General features: G+C 43.7%; 1 protein-coding gene across 1 annotated transcript in view; it reads left to right on the plus strand.

The window, feature by feature from the left end:
* The window catches only part of LOC110520661 (insulin-like growth factor 1 receptor), a 162,408-nt gene extending 140,106 nt beyond the window's left edge, over window positions 1-22,302 (plus strand). Inside the window, exons 11-21 of the mRNA XM_021598084.2 lie at window positions 1,792-2,063; window positions 2,229-2,371; window positions 2,495-2,660; window positions 2,800-2,902; window positions 3,128-3,198; window positions 3,310-3,539; window positions 4,194-4,298; window positions 4,538-4,697; window positions 4,949-5,078; window positions 13,288-13,422; window positions 20,804-22,302. Coding sequence (XP_021453759.2) covers window positions 1,792-2,063; window positions 2,229-2,371; window positions 2,495-2,660; window positions 2,800-2,902; window positions 3,128-3,198; window positions 3,310-3,539; window positions 4,194-4,298; window positions 4,538-4,697; window positions 4,949-5,078; window positions 13,288-13,422; window positions 20,804-21,338 — 2,050 coding nt within the window. The 3' untranslated portion in view covers window positions 21,339-22,302. The remainder of the gene's footprint in view (window positions 1-1,791; window positions 2,064-2,228; window positions 2,372-2,494; window positions 2,661-2,799; window positions 2,903-3,127; window positions 3,199-3,309; window positions 3,540-4,193; window positions 4,299-4,537; window positions 4,698-4,948; window positions 5,079-13,287; window positions 13,423-20,803) is intronic.
* Window positions 22,303-23,349: the final 1,047 nt, after the last annotated feature.

Genomic DNA, 23,349 nt, shown 5'->3' on the forward strand with positions numbered 1-23,349 from the left:
GCACATCCCACCACTGTCAGACAGTCCTGTATTTTCCTTACCTCAGTTGAATGCACTGTGGTCTGACTGCACAGGAGGCTGCTGAGGGGAGGACAGCTCATAATAATGGCTGGAATGGACAGCTCGGAATGGTTTCAAACACATGGGAATCATGTGTTTGATTAGTTCGATACCATTCCATTTATTCTGTTTCAGCCATTACTATGAGCTCGTCCTCCCCAATTAAGGTGCCACCAGCCGCCTGTGGCTGACTGTTGAATTCTTTCAGAGACCCAGAGAGAGCCAGTCGTTACACGTCTCCTAAAGGTGACTCTAGGTAAGGTCTGCTCCTCTCGGTATCGGCACAGCGCCCCGTGTGTTGTGGAGTCCCAGTGGCCCCACCTAGTAGTGTCTGGTGATCTGCTACTGCTACCACTGCCTGCATGTTGTCAGTGGCTCCAGCCAGGATCCACTTGCAGCCGGCCGGCTCTCCAGCTTCTGTGGCTCACACCGTCATCCTCATCATTGTGTTTACAACCATCTCCATCACTCCATGAAAGAGGGCTGCAGTCCTGTTGCAGGTTCTCTTGTTTGCTCTTTTTGACGGAATGTACCATTTGATTTTGTGTTTATTGCTTTATTTGCCTTATTTTAGTATCATGCAAAAAAAACGCCTCTCTATGCTTCAAACAGGTGGTCATTATTCTCCCATAACTTTCCCTTGAAAAGTGCATTTGTCCTGTGGATGAGGACATGTAGGCTAACAGAGTAGACAGGCAGGGTGCTGACAGTGTGTGGATGTGTGCTCTCTCTGCACCTCTGTCCCACCTCTCTGACCTCATCACACCACACAGCTCCACAGGGAGCAGACCACTGCAGCTGGACAGACACACTGCAACAACAAATACAACCAGGCCACTTCAACATAATGTACTCTACTCTCAGTTAAGTTGTATCCCACTGGAAATGGTCATTTTACTGCTTGATAGTACTTATTACTACTTCTTATTCCCATATTATATTCCTGTAGAGGACCCCGCCCTGTCCTGTGAGGTTGAAGGGGATGCTTTTGCTCAGTGTGACTCGTGTCAATGACATCATGTGGGCTCGGTATGAAGTCTACAGTATACTGTATGTACAGTATGGTGTTCCAGAGTATATTACTGCAGCGATTCTCAACTGGTGGGTTGCGCCCGGGAGGTTTTGGGTCGCAGAGTTAAAAAAATAAAAAACAGCAAGAAGTGTGTAGAAATGATAATGAACTTAATAATTTAATTTCATCTCAGATATTTTTAATTCTATCACAGAATTTTCAATATAGAGCTATTAGCAGCACTATTTTGGTTGATTTTGTGCTCTCAAACCAACTTATTGTTTATTGACATTCTTCATCAAGAACATGGGAATGATTTCATTATTGACAATTAAACAGGTGGGAATGTTGTTCCCTTGTCATATAATTACTACATTTACTATAAAATATAGCACTAAAAATAGTTTTCCATTTTTATATTTCGCAATATGAATATTAGGTCGCGACGGAGACAACCTCGTTCAATTTGGATCCCGAGGCAAAACCAGTTGAGAACCACTATATTACTGTATGGCTAGCTGACTTGATATTCCCCTCTCTCCTCTTTAACTGTGCCTCAGCTCCGTTCCAGAGAAGCTGAAAGCCCACACATCTTCTTCACTCCTTCTTCTCCTCAACCTTTGTCGCTTATCCTTTGCACACATGTGCCTTTTCTGCTACAGTGAGTCAGTGGGTCTCTCTCTATAGAATTTCTTTATGCAACCCCCTTTGTCCTTCAGGCCCCCCGACCGGCGGCGTAGGGATCTATTTGGGGTGGCTAACAGCACCTTGGCGCGGGGTGGCAACACCACAGGCCTGGAGGGTAATGGGACAGACGGAGAATCCCCCGAGAGGGAGTTCCCCTTCATGGAGGACCGGAGCAAGACAGAGTTTATAGAGATCACCAACCTACAGCCCTTCACTGTCTACCGCATCGACATCCACGCCTGTAACCAGGAGGTCCGTCGCTGCAGTGCTGGAGCCTTCGTCTTCTCCAGGACCAAACCTGCAGGTGAGGCAGTCACACACACACACAGACACAGACAACACTAAACACAAATGCTTCAACAACAACACCTTGACCATGGCCATCTGCATAGCGTTATTGTTCCTTTTTGGAAATGGCTTATGTGTAGGAAGCCATCTGATATTTAGTGTCTGTATCTCTGCCCATCAGACAAAGCGGATGACATGCCAGGCACGGTGAATCAGGAGAGGGATGAGAAGGTGGAGGGGTCGGTGCTGCTGAGGTGGCCGGAGCCTGTCAACCCCAACGGTCTCATCCTAATGTATGAGATTAAGTTTCGCCAAGGCACCGAGGTGAGTCTGTATGGGCCAGGGCCCCTGGGAGTTCTGCAGGGCCTCAACCCCTCAACCCACTGTGGCCATCAGACATCAGGTTGACACTTTGTCTGTGTGTGTGTGTGTGTGTGTGTTTTCCAGCCTGAGAAACATGAGTGTGTGTCACGCCAGCACTACAGAGTGCACAAAGGAGCTCGTCTGACCAACCTAGGCTCTGGGAACTACTCTGCCCGCGTGCGCGCCACCTCCCTGGCAGGAAACGGGTCCTGGACTGGGCCAGTGTCCTTCTACGTAACCCCACGCACACGTAGGGAGAACACGTGCATTTCCTCATTAAAATGCCTTTTATATGGATGATTTTTATGCCCAGAAATTATATTTCTGTTAAATCCTCCTTTTCTCATTGGTCAGATTTGAATAGTTGTTCTGTTATCATCTTGTTGCAGGGGACTACGACATCACGTTCTATCTGGTCATCATCATCCCCATCATAGTGATAATTCTTATCGCCAGCCTCATTACTGCACTCTTTTTTATCAACAAAAAAAGGTAAGAGGAGCTGAATGATCACTATAACAAACAACTGTGTCTCTGTAACAAAATGTTTGACTTGTGTGATATTAATCAGTTTAATAATATAATAGTGCTATTGTGATAATTTTCCTGCCTTAGGCAGTTCATAAGATTGTCGGCTTTTCTGCTGAATGAACGATCCCATTTATCTTTTGCCGAAGCTGCCTCCACTGGCTCACACAGATGTGTTTGTGTCCACAGGAACAGTGACAGGCTGGGGAATGGTGTCCTCTATGCTTCTGTCAACCCTGAGTACTTCAGTGCTGCTGAGAGTAAGAACCATCTGAACACCTACAGTGTCATTATAAATGCAAAATATCCGACTCTCCTCGGGTGATGGTATTTTGTGTCTGTCTCTGACTGTCCTCTACTCCTGTGTTCAGTGTATGTTCCAGATGAGTGGGAGGTGGCCAGGGAAAAGATCACCATGCACAAGGAGTTGGGCCAGGGTTCCTTTGGCATGGTGTACGAGGGCCTCGCTAAGGGCGTGGTTAAAGACGACCCAGAGACGCGCGTGGCCATCAAGACGGTCAACGAGTCAGCCAGCATGAGGGAGAGGATAGAGTTCCTCAATGAGGCTTCCGTCATGAAGGAGTTCAACTGTCACCACGTGGTGAGAGAGACAAAACACCAGTTAACATCAGGGACATTGGCTCAGAAACACTAGCTTTGAGTGATGAGATTATTGCTTCAATTTCACAAGGTTCACAATTTCAAGGTTAGAAACAAAGGGCCCCAGGCAGAGACCGCTGCATAGGGTCGGAGACACCTGGCTGGCTGATGAGGTCAGAGGTCAAAGCCAGGGCAAACTACCCAGGGCACAGGGAGCTGCAGTATAATTCCAGTATAACCTGAGGCCAGCTGTAACTGTGTGATCGAGACCTTTGTGCTCTATCACAGCCGAATCCTCATTAATTCAGATAAACGGAAATGTTAAGGATTTCCCCCTTGGAAAAACTCTGTTACAACCTTTTAGCATGTCTGGGTGATTAAAAGCCGAACACTTAATTATTAAGCTCAATTTGAATAATTTAGAGGCAAGGAGGAGTTTTTTTCTGCTTTCCTCAAAGCTCCACAGTCGTTTTAGTTAAAAGGAGCCAGAGTAGTTTCAAAAGCAAGAACATTCCACATCACTTCAGTCACTTAGTGAATATTAGCACTTAGATATCTGTTTCTTTCCCAAAAGTTTCAGAAGGAATACTACACCAATGTTGTTTGTGCTCATCTACCCTGATACCCTCTCGGTGCTGTGTTGTGATTGGTGTAGGTGCGTCTGCTGGGCGTGGTCTCTCAGGGACAGCCCACCTTGGTGATAATGGAGCTGATGACCCGTGGAGACCTGAAGAGTCACCTGCGCTCGCTCCGTAAAGAGGTATGTGTACATTACCCCTCCTGCTCTTTATAACATAGTCTCTCACAGAACTCAAGTCTGTGTGTCAGTGCATTAATCATCTATTAATACGGCACACACACACACCTCCGTCAGTTGGTCTCTCACATTGTGTGGTGTGCCCTGGCCATGGTTCAGTGCTGCAGACAGCAGGGAGAAGGAGGTTGGAGGGATAGACTGAATGGCCTGCTTGTGCTCACGTCTCTGCCTCTTTGCCACAGAACACGTCCAGCCAGGTTCTGCCCCCGCTGAAGAAGATGATCCAGATGGCAGGGGAGATTGCGGACGGCATGGCATACCTCAACGCCAACAAGTTCGTCCACAGAGACCTGGCTGCCAGGAACTGCATGGTGGCGGAGGACTTCACCGTCAAGATCGGGGGTGAGTGCCTTAAAATACAGTATTACTTCTACTTCCCCCTGTTTGTTTAATGCTAAACTCCCTCTGCTCTGCTGTACTCCAAAGTAAGTATTTTGAGATCACTGAGTGCTTGAGGGAGAGGAATAGCTTTCAGATGTAAATGGACAGAAGAGAAGGAGAGGTGAGGAATGGATTAGGCCTCATGAGCATCCACTCCCTCACATTAGTGGGATATTTAGTGGCCACTCAAAATTCTCTTCTCTTCTTCTCAGACTTTGGCATGACGCGAGACATCTACGAGACGGATTACTATCGGAAAGGAGGGAAGGGCCTTCTGCCAGTCCGCTGGATGTCCCCAGAGTCGCTGAAAGACGGAGTGTTCACCACAAACTCTGATGTCTGGTAAGAGCTCCTCGCCTCTGACTCACACACACGCGCATACACAGACCTGCGCAGTACACTAGCTGTATGTGTGCTAGAATATTGCATGCTCTCTCCGGGACTAGCGTGGGGAAAACAGGCCTATCACTTCACACACACAGTCCATGTCCTAAGGAAGTTAGGAATTCATCTGGATGCTATTATAGTTAGTAGGTACAGTACATTTTGGCAGTGAAAAGTAGTTCCTGTTTAGTCCAGTTCCTCTGTGCTTTCAGGAACATAGAGTGAGTTTAGAACAGCAGATCAACGCTCCTTCCAGTTCTCTCTCTGGAATGGGTTGCTTTAGAGAACTATAGCTGTTTCCTAGCTCCTTAGTTTTTGTTTCCCAATCGAAAGTGTCCCACGGGTCTGTCCCTACAAGCACACTTAAACTCCTCCAGATGTTTTCCAATGATGGTTTAGAGTGCCAACAGAAATTCACCTCCACGTCCCATTCCCTATCTTTGTCTTTGAAGTCACGCAGATGAAAACAAGCATTGTGGGAACTTATTCTGGGCTCCTATGAAATTACCAGTAGGTGTCTTTTCTTGTTTATCTAAAAAAAAGTATCTTTCAACACACTCCTGTTTCAGCCAATTAGATACAAGTCAATGTAATAAAATGTTTTTTTAACCCTCATACTACCAACATCTTTTACATACATGGATTACTCACTGGGGTCATTTTGACCCAAAGAAGAAACTATTGGAAAAAGCAACAATCATAGCAAAATATCAACATATTTCTTATTAAAACATTATTAGTCATGTAAATAATGTGTATCTGAAATTTAACAAAATAGTCAAAACAGATTGTTATTCTAGCAATCATTTTAATATTCTGTAAAGCAAAAATATATATATTTTCCCTTAAATGATATGCAGCTTTTTTTTAGAAGTACAATCCACATTTGTACTAAAAAGCTGATTTACAATAATTTGGTTGAAGTATAATTTAGTTCTTAGAATTTTGAAGTAAATACAAATTTTGTCATATTTGGTCAAATCGACTCCCATTTAAAGGGTGGTACACCAAAATTTGAAGTATTCTTAATTTGATTCATCCATTGATCATGAGAGACAATGAACAAAAATATGGCATAGTTTTATTTATTTATTTACCTCACAGATAGCATTTGCATTGCTGCTAGTGAAACAATGGGAGTGGTAAGGCCGTGGTAAGGCCTATGGCAGGATGCTTCAAAAAGCATGCCCAAATCCTCAATGTCACGTTAAACCAAATGTTATAGCAACCAAAGTACCATAACAAGTTGCACATATAACATATACTATAGGATTTCTGCTATTTATGTAACATTTCCTGGAGAATAACTATTATTCGGAGAATACACACCAATACAGCACTATGTGTACATTCGGAGGGTAGGTGATTTCTTTACTCTAGTTCTATCAAGTATTCCTACCACTGACAGACTTTATATGAGTTGTTTTGACTGCAACTAAGCATATATGTAAGGTCATTTTGATTCTGTACACAGTCATACCTAATTCTAAACAGTAATAACCATAGGTGAGTATATAAGGTGCTCTATCTCTGCCGGTGATATATTTATCTGCTCAAAATCACTAATACAGGTCATCCTTCACCCTCTGATGATATGTAGAACTTAATATTATGTCTCCCGAGTATTCTGGATTCAAATACACTCTGAATCTACAGAGAAAAGTCTATCTGAGTTCTGTAATTGCAGTTCTATCAAGTATTTATATGAGTTTTATATGCACAAAAAGAAGGTCATTCTCCTTTTGTGCAGTCATTTGATACGTGATATAGAAAAGTACAAACTTAGTACATGGAGAGCTATATCTCTGCAGATGATCTGTCTGTCTGGTCACAATTGCTGATACAGGTCCCCATCCAACCTCTGGTGATAAGGATAACGTGTTATTACGCCTCCAGAGAAACCTAGATTCAAATAAATGTCCTGTTCATCAAATTACTATAGGTGGAATTATGTGTTTAAAAGTACATATTGATACAGGAACACTTAACAATGATTTTGATTTATTGAGAACAAGCTGACTGACAAAGTCACAATGATGCTGTCTACACATAATGCACAAACAGGGCCGATGGAGAAATGTTGTTTTTCATCACAAAATGGGCGGCTCTTGTAATGCGCTCCAGCATTCAACGCAGTTTTTTCCTACCTGGAAATTGAGACCCGACATACTATTCCTTGAGAAGACTGAGGGGAAGTGTGAGGTGAGTTTTGCACTCTTTCATGGAGAAAGATTTGGGACCGGTATGTTCACAATCTGAAAAGGGTGAAGGAGATGAGGAGTGGGGCTGCCTCTGGTGTGTCCCCTACCGATTTTCAGACAACTGGATTGGTTTCGTGTTCACGGGAGACATCGTCAGACAGACACAAATATGCCAGAAACGGTATGTACTCGTCATGCAACCGAGTCCTTTTGTATAGTCAGTGTGTGTGTTTGTGACCTTATGTTTAGCAGACATAGTTAGAACATGTGAAATCAGTTATTTTCTGGATGTGAGAAATTGTGAGTGGGAAATATTCCGTGCCTGTGTTATCATAATGAATAGCAGGCTAGTTCAAACATCAGAAAACAGACAGTGTGTTGTGTTAAGTAGATTGAGATGTTGATGAAATCAGTTATTTGGGGTAAACATTTTAACTCAAAGGAGCCAATGGAGATGTTTTAAGATTGCTTACATTGTATTCTAATACATTCGCCATCTTCTTGTTGGTCTTGGAGGGAGTGGTGTTTTGGACAGTCCAGAGACGGAGCTGAGCCCTGAGGGCCCATCTACAGGTGGTTCATCATGCCTTCTCACCAACACCCAACCCACCGTCCAGGCGCACCCTTTTCTCTTCCCTGTACCTCCATCAACCTCTACCCCATCTCCCCGACACAGATCCAATGGCCGGAAGAGGAAGGCAACGGAGGATCCTTTGGACACTGACATTATGCAGCGGGTAGATGACTTAAAGAAACAGCAGCAGGAGTTACAGAAACAGCAGCGGTGTCCAGCAAAGGCCGTCTACAACGTCATGGTACCATGGATGGTCTATTCCTGCTGATCAGTCTCCCATTTGTCTCACCCCAAAAAATATGTTGTTGTGTTTTTTTTTCTTATTCATACGTTAAGGCCGTGGGTAATTTCCTAGATTTTTTTGGTGCATGTTTCTTTTACTTGCAGTGCTTTCGGAAGTGTTCAGACCCCTTTGCTTTTAATCCCCCCCCTCATCAATCTACACACAATACCTCATAATGACAAAGCAAAAACAGGTTTTTATACATTTTTGCAAATTTGTTAAAAACAATGATATCACATTTACATAAGTATTCAGACCCTTTACTCAGTACTTTGTTTAAGCATCTTTAGAAGTGATTACAGCCTTGATTCTTCTTGCGTATGACGCTACAAGCTTGGCACACATGTATTTGGGGAGATTCTCCCATTCTTCTCTCAAGATCCTCTCAAGCCCCATCAGGTTGGATGGGGAGCGTCGCTGCACAGCTATTTTCAGGTCTCTCCAGAGATGTTTGATCGGGTTCAAGTCTGACCTCTGGCTGGGCCACTACAGGACATTCAGAGACTTGTTTCCGAAGCCACTCCTACATTGTCCTGTTGGAAGGTGAACCTTCGCCCCAGTCTAAGGTCCTGAGCGCTCTGGAGCAGGTTTTCATCAAGGATCTCTCTGTACTTTGCTCCGTTCATCTTTTCCTTGATCCTGACTGTCTCCCAGTCCCTGCCACTGAAAAACATCCCCACAGCATGATGCTGCCACCAGCATATCTTCACCATAGGGATGGTGCCAGGTTTCCTCCAGACGTGACGCTTGGCATTCAAAGAGTTCGATCTTAGTTTCATCAGACCAGAGAATCTTGTTTCTTATGGTCTGAGAGTCCTTTAGGTGCCTTATGGTAAACTCCAAGTGAGCTGTCATGTGCCTTTTTACTGAGGAGTGGCTTCCGTCTGGCCATTCCACCATAAAGGCCTGATTGGTGGAGTGCTGCATAGATGATTGTCCTTCTGGAAAGTTCTCCCATCTCCACAGAGGAACTCTGGAGCTCTGTCAGAGTGACAATCCCGATTCCCCACTTTGGCCGGGCGGCCAGCTCTAGGAAGAGTCTTGGTGGTTCCAAACTTCATCCATTTAAGAATGATGGAGCCAACTGTGTTCTTGGGGACCTTCAATGCTGCAGAAATGTTTTTGTACTCTTCCCCAGATCTGTGCCTCGACACAATCCTGTCTCGGCACTCTACGGACAATTCCTTCGACCTCATCACTTGGTTTTTGCTCTGACATGCACAGTCAACTGTGGGACCTTATATAGACAGGTGTGTGCCTTTCCAAATAATTTCCAATCAATTGAATTTACCACAGGTGGACACCAATCAAGTTAAAGAAACATCTCAAGGATGATCAATGGAAACAGGATGTTCCTGAACTCAATTTCAAGTCTCATAGCATAGGTTCTGAATACTTATGTAAATAAGGTATTTCTGTTTTTATTTTTATTACATTTGCAAAAATGTCTAAAAACCTGTTTTCGCTTTGTCATTGTGGGGTATTGTGTGTAGATTGATGAGGAAAAAATGAAATGTAATCAATTTTAGAATAAGGGTAAGGAATAAGGAAGGGGTCTGAATACGTTCTGATTGCACTGTATTTCCTCATTCACATGTTACAGGTGTTTACTTTGTTTTTTTTCTTTTATTTCCCCTTTCATCACACTTTTCACCTGTATATTACATTGTTTTACATTGCACTATTTTCCTCTTGTGATAGTAAATGCATATCTAAAAGGCTTACAAATGTATTTGTCTGGTTATTTGTACTTGTGGCAGAAAATATTACAGTTTTGAATCATTCACTCAGTAAACTTGCACTGCGTTGTACATGAGCTATGTAGATGAGGTTAATGTCTTGGGGGCGGGGGTCTGTCCTTGTTGTCCACATTTGGACACACCCATGTACCAAAGCAGGAAGGTCTCCATTGAAAGGCCACTACACAAGACCATGTACAAACTTGTGTTATGTAGATGAGGTTAATGTCTGGAAGGCCTAGACCTTTTATCTCCAGCTGGATGGCCTTTCTCACCCATTTACCATAGCAGGAAAGTTCTCATTGAAAGGCCACTTCACATAACAAGGTTAGGTAAAACGAGAACAAGGACAACGTGATAGTACTCTTTATTGTGATTTGTAAAGTGTGAATAAGAAAACTCCTAAATCCAAACAGCAACATCAAATTCTGTAGCTCACAACATGAAACAAACAGTCATCAACCAGAAGAAGAGAATGTATGTGTGCGTATGTTTTCCAAACCACACCAACATTTACTGTAGTGTAATAGCATGTGTAATAGCAGCATCTTGGAAAGACACTTGACCTGCTGGTGTGAGGAAGTACTCCTTGAGGTTGTTGAACATGTCTATAGCCATTCTGCTGACATGTTTCTTGGCTCCAGGAAGCTGGTGTCCCCTTTGCTGTGTGCTGCCACTCGGCAAAAACCAAATGGTCACAGACAGCCTTTCTGCAGCACTTACGGGTAAGCTGTGAGTTCTCTCGTGCGAGATGTGAGGGGCAAGCCGCTGAAACAAGTCGTAAAATCTGTCAACCCGCATCCGAAAGTATTGAAAATGTCTTTCCTCGTCAATGTTGGACAAGAGACGTGCATTCTCCATCGTTCCCTCTTGTAGTGTTCAGTGGACACATTTTCTCAGTCTTTGTGTTCTTCACCTCCTTAGTAATAGTAGCAGTTCAAGCTCTAGCAATTTCAATTAAATAAGTGTCACGTATACTCCCTCTCCGTCCTCACCTGTCACCATCGTCAAGCGCACCAGCGCCTCATGACCCTCACCTGGACTCCATCACCTCCTTGATTATCTTCCCTACATCTGTCACTCCCCTTGGTTCTTTCCTCAGGTGTTATTGACTCTGTTTCATGTCGGTGTGTTGTTTGTGTTTCGTGTTTATTGTTTTGTTTATTTATTAAAAACACACACCCTGTACTTGCTTCCCGACTCTCAGTGCACTCGTTACAAAGAGACATGTTTGCTTCTGTGGCTAAAAAATTGTGTCATAAAGCATAGAACACCAGACTAGCCTGACATGTAGCTAGCATTTGTAAACAGGCATATAACACCGGATCCGGAAGTTCAAATGTCATCGCTAGCTAGTCAAAAAGAGTTCCTCGGCCCCTCTTGCTTGGTAAGCTTCTCTGGCTCCCCAAGCCCCTAGTGGATTTACACTACACAAGGTGGACTTTCTCTCTGGTAGAAACGCAACGAAAACAGTCTGCTGCCCAAAAAACGACTCCACCCACGTGCATGCACGCACGTCGATCAAGAGTGGAGCTTTTAGCCGCCTTTAGATCCCACAACAGTGGGGGAAATATGGCTTAAGAGAGCTAACAAATAATCATTGGTAATGATGAGTTATTTTGTGTCAAGCTTAGAGTTAAGTTTTGTTTTCTGTTGCAGTTCCTTAGTGGTCTCTAGGTAGTATACAGGCTCATTGTATGGATAAAATATGGATAAGGCAAAATTACACAAACATTTACATTTGTCCTTATTTGATTAATATATGTAGCATGAATGTATGAATAAACGTTTCTTCTGTTCTTTGCACAATCTGCTTCGCACTGTTAGAGAACAGTCCTACTCAACATTACACAATGCAGCACCATCCTTGTAAAGCGCAGCCAGAGGTTATTTACATGCCCTGCTGGGCCCTGTGTATGGATGGTTTTGCCTGTATTACCCTGCATGGTCCTGCTGCTGATGATGGAAGATGCCATTTCCATCGCTTTTCACTAGGCCTGGACAAGAGGAACACCTACAGTATGTGAAAATGCTGTTCATTGACTAGAGTTCAGCATTCAACACTATTCTTCCCTCCAAGGTCGACACCAAGCTCAGAGCCCTGGGACTGGAAACCACTGTCTGCAACTGGAATCCAGACTTCCTGACGGTGGTCTACACAGGCTGTGTGGATTGGAAACAACACCTTCTCCACACTGACTCTTAACACAGGGGACCCCCAGGGGTGTGTCCTCAGCCCTCTGCTGTACTCCCTGTTCACCAACAACTGCATGGCTTTGCACGACTCCAACTCCATCAAGTTTACTGGTAACACCAGAGATGTAGGCCTGATAACCCCACAATGACGAGTTCGCCTATAGGAAGGAGATAAGTGAACTGGCATTGTGCTGCCAGGACAACAACTTCTACCTCAACAACAGCTAAATAAAATATGTTGATTGTTGACTTCAGGAAGCAGGGGGAACATACCATGATCCACATCAATTGGACTGCAGTAGAGAGAGTCAGCAGTTTTAAGTTCCTCGGCGTCCACATCACCGAGGACTTGAGATGGACCAACAACACCACCATTCTTGTCAAGAGGGTGCAACAGATAACTAAAGTTTAAATAAAACAATTAAAATAAGAACAGCGTGTCTACTTCCTAAGGGCGGCTAAAGAAATTCAGCATACTAGCCCTGGTCCTCTCCAAATACTACCACTGCACAATCGAGAGCGTCCTGACCCTTTGCAGCACAGCCTGGTATGGGAATTGCTCGGTCTATAACCGCAAGGCCCTCCAGCGGGTGGTGAAGATGGCCCAGTACATCACCGGGACCATGCTCCCACCCATCCAGGACATCTACTTGAAGCTGTGCCCGAGGAAGGCCAGCAGCATCATCAAGGACCCCACACACCCCAGCCACACTTGAACTGGACTGACCACCTGCACTGACTCTCCGCACCTTAGCTTAGCTCACATGCACTCACTCATGCAAACTCCCACACAGACACATGCATGTACGCACGCACGTCACATCACGTGCTGCTACCAGACTATTATTATTATTGCTAAATACTGCACAATTTAAACACTTGCCCCCCAATCTCCCCCATCCCCAAAACGGGTAGATATTGGACAATAAATTGTGCTTTCCTGTATTATACTTTACAAATATGTATATATTCTACTGAGCCATTTACTTTATGTTCGTATTCTTATCTTGTATTATTTGTTATTGTTGTTGCATTGTCAAGAAAGAGCCTGCAAGTAAGCATTTCACTGGACGATGTACACCATGTCTATCCTATATATACAACTAATAAAACTTGACATTTTAAATTTGTGTTGTTTCTAATATACCTGTCTCCTCTCTGTCTCCCCCTGCAGGTCATTTGGGGTGGTGCTGTGGGAGATTTCTACCTTGTCTGAGCAGCCGTATCAGGGCATGTCCAACGAGCAGGTGCTGCGTTTCGTCATGGAGGGAGGACTCCTGGACAAGCCTGACAACTGTCCTGACATGCTGTGAGTCCCCTGCTCTTTCTTTCAATGTCACTCTGGGACTGAGTCAGAAGCAGGAGAATTTCTCAATGACAGTCTTAGCCACATCTTTCAATATGTGGTGTTTTTCCTATTGTCTGTTCCACTGTTAGGCTTATTCCTTAGGTGCATTTTCTGAAGATATTGTCCTCTAGTACCAGCTCACTGTCATTGTTAAATAAAGGTTCAATTGAATAAAGGTAGGTTCCCTTGCTAAATCTGCCAATATTTCCCTTGCAGCTACTATTTAGAGTTGAGGGGCCAAATGTGCATACTATATCATGAGAGCCATATGCCAGTGGGGAGCCAAGCGAAGGCCTGACTGGTGACATTTACATCACAGGTTAAATGGAGCACAGTGACATCATGGCCCACATGCTCAGCTGGTGTTATGGGAGCTCCCTCCTCAGCAGTAAGCCGAGGTCCATAGAAGGGATGCCACGGCCCGTGTGTGAAAGATGCTGCTCATTCCTGATTAGTGAGGGTTCTGTCATTTTTTTAATATATATTTTGTCCCCCATTTATTTAACCAGGTAGGCCAGTTGAGAACAAGTTCTCATTTACAAGTTCTCATTTTCTCATCAACAACAGCGACCTGGCCAAGATAAAGCAAAGCAGTGCGACAAAAACAACAACACAGAGTTACACATAAATAAACGTACAGTCAATAACACAATAGAAAAATGTATAAACAGTGTGTGAAAATGTAGAAGAGTAGATAGGTAAGGCAATAAATAGGCCATAGTGGTGAAGTAATTACAATTTAGCATTAACACTGGAGTGTTAGATGTGCAGATGATGATGTCCAAGTAGAAATACTGGGGGGGCAAAAGAGCAATATAGGGCTGAGGTAGTTGGATGGGCTATTTACAGAGGGGCTGTGTACAGGTACAGTGATCAGTAAGCTGCTCTGACAGCTGATGCTTAAAGTTAGAGAGGGAGATATGACTCCAGCTTCAGTGATTTATGCAATTTGTTCCAGTCATTGGCAGCAGAGAACTGGAAGGAAAGGCGGCCAAAGGGAAGGTTGGCTTTGGAGATGACCAGTGAAATATACCTGCTGGAGCGCGTGCTACGGGTGGGTGTTGCTATGGTGACCAGTGAGCTGAGATAAGGAGGGGCTTTACCTAGCAAAGACTTATAGATGACCTGGAGCCAGTGGGTTTGGCGACGAATATGTAGTGAGGGCCAGCCAACAAGAACATATCGGTCACAATGGTGGGTAGTATATGGGGCTTTGGTGACAAAACAGATGGCACTGTGATAGACTACATCCAGTTTGCTGAGTGGAGTGTTAGAGGCTATTTTGTAAAGGATCGGTAGGATCGTCAGTTTTACGAGGGTATGTTTGGCAGCATGAGTGAAGGAGGCTTTGTTGCGAAATAGGAAACTGATTCTAGATTTAATTTTAGATTGGAGATACTTAATGTGAGTCTGGAAGAAGAGTTTACAGTCTAACCAGACACCTAGGTATTTGTAGTTGTCCACATATTCTACGTCAGAATCGTCCAGAGTAGTGATGCTCGTCGGGCGGGAGGGTGCAGACAGCAATCGGTTGAAGAGTATGCACTTAGTTTTACTAGCATTTAAAAGCAGTTGGAGGTCACGGTAGGAGTGTTCTATGGCATTGAAGCTTGCTGCTGAGGGTGCTGAGATGTTGGGCGGGGTAGGGGTAGCCAGGTGGAAAGCATGGCCAGCCATGGAAAAATGCTTATTGAAATGATCAATTATCATAGATTTATCTGTGGTGACAGTGTTTTCTATCCTCAGTGCAGTGGGCAACTGGGGGGAGGTGCCCTTATTCTCCATGGACTTTACAGTGTCCCATAAGTTTTTGGAATTAGTGCTACAGGATGCAAATTTCTGTTTGAAAAGTTGCATAACGCGGGGGCTATTCAATGCTAATGCAGAACGCCACAGGATGTTTTTGTGCTGGTCAAGGGAAGTCAAGTCTGGGGTAAACCATGGGCTATATCTGTTCTTAGAGAGAGACTGTCTGTCGATCTTGGTCTTGGTCTTGTCTGGAAAAGTGGAATGGAACAGCCTCCCTAGCTGTCAGGCAGCTCTGCTGTGTACATGCATTTCTCCTCTCTGCCTCTCATCTCAATGCGAAGGCTTTCCCTCTTTCCCTCACCTTACAGAGAGGGGAGAGAGGGGCTGGTGTTATGCAGACACAAACCTTGGGTTTCTATGGCAGCCTCAGAGTGGTGTCCTGATTGCAAGAGTGTGTGAATTGTGTTACGCAGGGGAGGGAGAGAGTGTGGGGTGGGGGAGGGTTTGTACTGGAAAGGTTGCCGCTGCTGGTAGCTTCTCCTCTAGTGAGTTAGTGGAGAGTTACAGTACGGAGACCTGCAGAGCCAGGAGCCAACAAGGGCTGTAGAACAATGCTGTAGTCAGGCTGAAGAAAGAGGGGGATTGAGAGAGAAGACAACGAGAGAGAGAAGAGAAGAAGACAATGATAACATCATTTTTAAAGTATGAGTCATATTTGAAAAGTTTTCCCATCTTTACCAATATACAGTTGAAGTTGGAAGTTTACATACACTTTGGTTGGAGTCATTAAAACTCGTTTTTCAACCACTCCACAAATTTCTTGTTAACAAACTATAGTTTTTCTACTTTGTGCATGACATAAGTAATTTTTCCAACAAGTGTTTACAGACAGATTATTTCACATATAATTCAATGTATCACAATTACAATTGGGTCAGAAGTTTACATACACAAAGTTGACTATGCCTTTAAACAGCTTGGAAAATTCCTGAAAACGATGTCATGGCTTTAGAAGCTTCTGAAAGGCTAATTGACCCCATTTGAGTCAATAGAAGGTGTACCTGTTGATGTATTTCATGGCCTACTTTCAAACTAAGTGCCCCTGTCACAGTTGTTGAAGGAGGACCAAGGTGTAGCGTGGTGAGCGTACATTTTACTTTATTTAAGAAATGACGGCGACAAAACAATAAACATACAAAACAAACCGTGAAGCTTAAGGCTAAGTGCCATCAAACAAAGTGAACTTCCCACAAGCACAGGTGGGAAAAAGGGTACGGTTCCCAATCAGAGACAACTATAGACAGCTGCCCCTGATTGAGAACCATACCCGGCCAAAACATAGAAATAGAAAATCATAGAAACACAAAACATAGAATGCCCACTCCAACTCACGCCCTGACCAAACCAAAATAGAGACATAAAAATGATCTCTAAGGTCAGGGCGTGACAGCCCCTTTGCTTGACATCATGGGAAAATCAAAAGAAGTCAGCCAAAAACAAAAAATTGTAGACCTCCACAAGTCTGGTTCATCCATGGAAGCAATTTCCAAATGCCTGAAGGTACCACGTTCATCTGAACAAACAATAGTACGCAAGTATAAACACCATGGGACCACGCAGCCGTCATCAGGAAGGAGACACATTCTGTCTCCTAGAGATGAATGTACTTTGGTGCGAAAAGTGCAAATCAATCCCAGAACATCAGCAAAGGACCTTGTGAAGATGCTGGAGGAAACAGGTAAAAAAAGTATCTATATCCACAGTAAAACGAGTCCTATATCGATATAACCTGAAAGGCCGCTCAGCAAGGAAGAAGCCACTGCTCCAAAACTGCCATAAAAAAGCCAGACTACGGTTTGCAACTGCACATGGGGACAAAGATTGTACTTTTTGGAGAAATGTACTCTGGTCTGATGAAACAAAAATAGAACTGTTTGGCCATAATGACCATTGTTATGTTTGGAGGAAAAAGGGGGAGGCTTGCAAGCCGAAGAACACCATCCCAACCGTGAAGCACGGGGGTGGCAGCATAATTTTGTGGTGGTGCTTTGCTGCAGGAGGTACTGATGCACTTCACAAAATAGATTGCGTCATGAGGGAGGAAATTATGTGGATACTATGAAGCAACATCTCAAGACATCAGTTAAAGCTTGGTCACAAATTTGGTCACAAATTGGTCTTCCAAATGGACAATGACCCCAAGCATACGTCCAAAGTTGTGGGAAAATGGCTTAAGGACAACAAAGTCAAGGTATTGGAGTGGCCATCACAAAGCCCTGACCTCAATCCTACAGAAAAGTTGTGGGCAGAACTGAAAAAGCGTGTGCGAGCAAGGAGGCCTACAAACCTGACTCAGTTACTCCAGCTCTGTCAGGAGGAATGGGCCAAAATCCACCCAACTTATTGTTGGATTCTTGTGGAAGGCTACCCAAACCGTTTGACCCAAGTTAAACAATTTAAAGTTAATTATATCAAATACTGAGTGTATGTAAACTTCTGACCCACTGGGAATGTGATGAAAGAAATGAAAGCTGAAATAAATCATTCTCTCTACTATTATTCTGACATTTCACATTCTTAAAATAAAACGGTGATCTGAACTGACCTAAGACAGGGATTTCTTACTAGGATTAAATGTCAGGAATTGTGAAAAACTGAGTTTAAATGTATTTGGCTAAGGTGTATGTAAATTTCCGACTTCAACTGTATGGGTATCAAATCAGTCAAATGAAAAAAAACTTACTGTGAAATGCTTCCTTACAAGCCCTTAACCAACAATGGAAAAGAAAGATAATAGTTAAGAAAGATATTTACTAGATAAACTAAAGTTAATAAAATAAATTAGCAACAATAAAATAACAATAACGAGGCTTTATACAGGTTAGTCGATGTAATTGAGGTAATATGTACATGTAGGTAGGGGTAAAGTGACTATGCATAGATAATAAACAGCGTGTAACAGCAGTGTAAAATCAGAATTATTATGGGGATGAGTGAAAATGTAAATGCACATATGCTATACTATACTGAACAAAACTGTTGGTCCCATGTTTCATGAGCTGAAATCAAAGATCCCCGAAATTTTCCATACACACAAAAAGCTTATTTCTCTCCAATTTTGTGCACTAATTTGTTTACAATCCATGTTGGTGATCGTTTATCCTTAGCAAAGATAATTATTCCACCTGACAGGTGTGGCATATCAAGAAGCTGATTCAAAGACATGATCATTACACAGGTGCACCTTGTTCTGGGGACAATTAAAGGCCACTCTAAAATGTGTTTTGTCATACAACACAATGCCAAAGATGTTTCAAGTTTTGAGGGAGCATGTAATTGGCATGCTGACTGCAGGAATGTCCACCAGAGCTGTTGCCAGAGAATTGAATGATAATTTCTATACCATAAGCTGCCTCCAACATCTTTTTAAAGACCACGTGTAACCATGCCAGCTCAGGAGCTCCACATCTGGCTTCTTTACCTTAGACCAGTCACCCGGAGAGCTGATGAAATTGTGGGTTTGCACAACCAAAGAATCGTCAGAAACCTACTCAGGGAAGCTCATCTGTGTGCTTGTCATCCTCACCTGGGTTTTGACCTGACTGCAGTTCGATGTCGTAACCAATTTCAGTGGGCAAATGCTCACCTTCGATGGCCACTGGCACGCTGGAGAAGTGTACTCTTCACGGATGAATACCGCTTTCCACTCTACCAAGCAGATGGCAGACAGCGTGTATGGTGTCGTGTTAGCGAGCGGTTTGCTGATATCAACTTTGTGAACAGAGTGCCCCATGATGGCGGTGGGGTTATTGTATGGGCAGACATAAGCTACGGACAACGAACCCAATTACATTTTATCTATGGCAATTTGAATGCAATTTATCCACCGCCATTGCCTCATGTTTCAGCATGATAATGCACAGCCCCATGTCGCAAGGATCTGTACACAAATCCTGGAACCTGAAAATGTCCCAGTTCTTCCATGGCCTGTATATTCACCAGACATGTCACCCATTGAGATCGTTTGGGATTCAATGTGTACGACAGCATGTTCCACTTCCCGCCAATATCCAGCAACTTCTCACAGACATTGAAAAGGACTGGAACAACATTCTACAGGCAGCCTGATCAACAGCCTGATCAACTTTATGCGAAGGAGATGTATCACACTGCATGAGGCAAATGATGGTCACACCAGATACTGACTGGTTTTCTGATCCATGCTCCTAGCTTTTCTTTTAGGTATAATTGACCAACATGTGAAATACATGTGAAATCACAGTCATGTGAAATACATAGATTTGGACCTAATGAATTTATTTTAAATGACTGATTTTTATGTATGAACTGTATCTCAGTATAATCTTTGAAATTGTTGCATGTTGAGTTCATATTTTAGTTCAGTATAGATAGAATTATGGCAATATCTAAGATACTGTTCTATGGTGAAATATGACTAGACCTTTGGTCCAATGTTAGAAAGCTGCACGAAAAGAACAGATTTTCTGAGTGGTGATATTGTGGAACATGTTACTGGTCAGGCCTGCAGCTGCAGATTCCTGTTTATTAATGGTCTGTCATAGCATAGGTTGCTCTCTTTTGTAGCTCTCTCGATCTCTACTCTGGTAGAGGCTTGCATTGGTATTTATAATGTTGTGAACGATGCAACATTTACATATCGTGATGTGAGTGAAATTATGTGAAAAGTAAAATGTGTTTGTGTGTGATGAGGAGCTGGGTGCTGACATGATTTATTGTAGCGTATTTTCTCATTTCACAAACGACCGAAAGTTATACACAGCGACAGATTGTCCAGGAAGAATTTTCAGCGTGCCAACGTCAAGCAGACAGGTTACTCTGGTACATGGGCCCAGCTCCAAGCATTACGACCATTTTCATGGGAGGTCTTGCAGCCGGGGTTTAGTTTAGCCATCTGAAAGGCAACTTTAAGAGACTCACTCACTGAGAGGCTAAAGAACAAGCCATGACCAACCCTCCCTCCTGCTGGCTGAAACTTAGTTTGAAGTTAAGTGTCTTCTTCAGAGAGAACTACCCAGAAAGCTTTGGTGCGGAGAGGCTGAGATACCCAGCTGTACAGGCTGTTGTGGGATCGGACATAGAGAGGTGGCTGCCGGGAGAGAGGGAGATGACTAAGTGATTTATGTCAGTAGGCTGTAGAAGGTATTCTTAGCTTGTTTGTGTATAATGTAATATGTGGTGTGTGGTCGAGCACCACACCAAACTGTAATGATTCTCTTTTCATGGTGTTGTTTTGATGTTTTCTGTGTTCTGTCGCTAGCCTAGCACAGTATGCTCATGTATGATTTACTGTCTATTTGTACACATGCTGTAGTATGATATATGATGGTAGATTCTTACTGACGTTCTATGCATAGTTGGCAGTAGCTGTTTGTATAGAAACCTCTGGAAGTTGTTTGTTTCAGTGAGTATCAGAAACATTTTCATTGGCTCTATCTTGGTGCACTCTGCCACCTTATGGTGAGAAGATGCAATGATAGATTTATTGGATCCTATTTTAGTTGAATCCTTCATATTATGTATAATAAATTAGGTCATGTGTTTGTGCCCTTAGGTTTGAGCTGATGCGGATGTGCTGGCAGTACAACCCCAAGATGCGTCCTTCCTTCCTGGAGATCATCAACAGCCTCAAGGAGGAGCTGGAGCCTCCGTTCAGTGAGATGAGCTTCTTCTTCAGCGAGGAGAACAAGCCCCCGGACACTGAGGAGCTGGACATGGAGGTGGAGAACATGGAGAACGTGCCACTGGACCCTGCACCCAGCAGACCCCCCACTGCTGTTCCTCTGCCCTCCCAGGGACCCATGGGGGCCACAGGGGGCTCAGCACCCCCTCCTCCCCAGCAGTTATCCCCAATGCAATGCCCTTCTAATACCCTGAAGGGACCTGGCTCTCCCTCCACCTCAGTCCCGGCTGCCTCTGTCTCGGCCTCCCCAGGCCTGGCCTTGGACAAGCACTCAGGACAGATATCGGCCAACGGGCCAGTGGTGGTGCTGCGGCCCAACTTTGAGGACACACAGAACTACGCTCACATGAACGGGGGGCGCAAGAATGAGCGGGCGCTGCCACTGCCCCAGTCTTCAGCCTGCTGATCCCCTCCTCCCCCCTCAGCCAGATCACCCCACTCCTTCTCTTCTCACACAGGGTAACATAAACTTCTCCCCTGTTTTAGTTATAATGGGGTGATGGATGAGTGAATAACTGACACATTATACTACTCTACTGCAGTAGGAGTCTTTAATTTTTAAATAATAATATCAAGATTTATTATTGAATACCAAGACTGAGAAACAGCACAGAAACCTGCTAAAGCGTTTGGAGTATGGTGACTCAGAACGAACAACACTGGGAAGCTCTAGTGTTTACTTCTTATTTAGTATTTGTTACTTTAAAAACATCATTAAAGAAGGACATCATCAAATATTCCCTGACTGACAGGTATTGTAAGTGAGAGACAATAACTTTAAAAAATAATTTGAAGCATATCTGCTAGAAAATCCAACAGACGAGCTCATTTAGATCATTTCTGAGAGAATAATGTGTATATCTGAGTGTGTTTATACTGCCTTCAGAAAGTATTAAGACCCCTTGACTTTTTCCCCAAAAAATTACGTTACAGCCTTATTCTAAGATATTTTTACCCTATAATGACAAAGCAAAAATAGATTTAGCAAGTATTCCTGCCCTTTGTTATGAGATGCATACTGTTTCCATTGATCATCCTTGAGATGTTTCTACAACTTGATTGGAGTCAACGAGTGGTAAATTCAGTTGATTGAACGTGATTTGGAAAGGCACACACCTGTCTATATAAGGTCCCACAGTTGACAGTGCACGTCAGAGCAAACACCAAGCCCTGAGATTGTCCGTACAGTTCCAGGACAGGGTTGTGTCGAGGCACAGATCTTAGGAAGGGTAGCAAAATAATTATGCCGCATTGAAGGTCCCCAAGAACACAGTGGCCTCCATCATTCTTAAATGGAAGAAGTTTGGCACCACCAAGACTCTTCCTAGAGCTGGCTGCCCGGCCAAACTGAGCAATCGGAGGAGGTGACCAAGAACCGGATGGTCACTCTGACAGAGCTCCAAAGTTCCTCTGTGGAGATGGGAGACAACCATCTCTGCAGCACTCCATCAGACATTTTTGGTTGAGTGGCCAGACGGAAGCCACTCCTTAGTAAAAGGCACATGACAGCTCGCCTGGAGTTTGCCAAAAGGCACACAAAGGACTCTCAAACCATGAGAATCAAGATTCTGTGGTCTGATGAACCAAGATTGAACTCTTTGGCCTGAATGCCAAGGGTCACATCTGGAGGAAACCTGGTACCATCCCTGCGGTGAAGCATGGTGATGGCAGCATCATGCTGTTGGGATGTTTTTCAGCAGCAGGGAGACTAGTCAGGGTCAAGGCAAAGATGAACGGAGCAAAGCACAGAGAGATCCTTGATGAAAACCTGCTCGGGACAAGTCTAAGCACGCAGCCAAGTTGGAACAAGTCTCTGAATGTCCTTGAGTGGCCCAGCCAGAGCCCGGACTTGAACCTGACCAAACATCTCTGGAGAGACCTGAAAATACCTGTGCATCGACGCTCCCCATCCAACCTGACAGAGCTTGAGAGGATCTGCAGAGAAGAATGGGAGAAACTCCTCAAATACATTTGTGCCAAGCTTTTAGCATCATACCCAAGAAGAATTGAGGCTGTAATTGCTGCCAAAGTTGCTTCAACAAAGTACTGAGTAAAGGATCTGAATACTTATGTAAATGTCATTACATTTTTTCATTTTTAATAGATTTGCTAAAATGTCTAAACCTGTTTTTGCTTCGTCATTATGGGGTATTGTGTGTAGATTGATGAGGATTTTTTAAAATCCATTTTAGAATCAGGCTGTAACGTAACAAAATGTGGAAAAAGACGAGGGGTCTGAACACATTCCAAATGCACTGTATTTATATACCAACACATGATTCTCTCAACAGCATGATATAGCTCCTCTTAAAAACCTATGGTCATCGGTATACTTCTCCCACATTTCAGACATTGATGTGTTCTGGACTAGGATAATTGGTTTTCCTGTAAATATTCCTGGAAGGATTTCAGGAGTG

This window comes from Oncorhynchus mykiss, chromosome 1 (assembly GCF_013265735.2).
Source record: "Oncorhynchus mykiss isolate Arlee chromosome 1, USDA_OmykA_1.1, whole genome shotgun sequence".
Classification (NCBI taxonomy): Eukaryota; Metazoa; Chordata; class Actinopteri; order Salmoniformes; family Salmonidae; genus Oncorhynchus; species Oncorhynchus mykiss.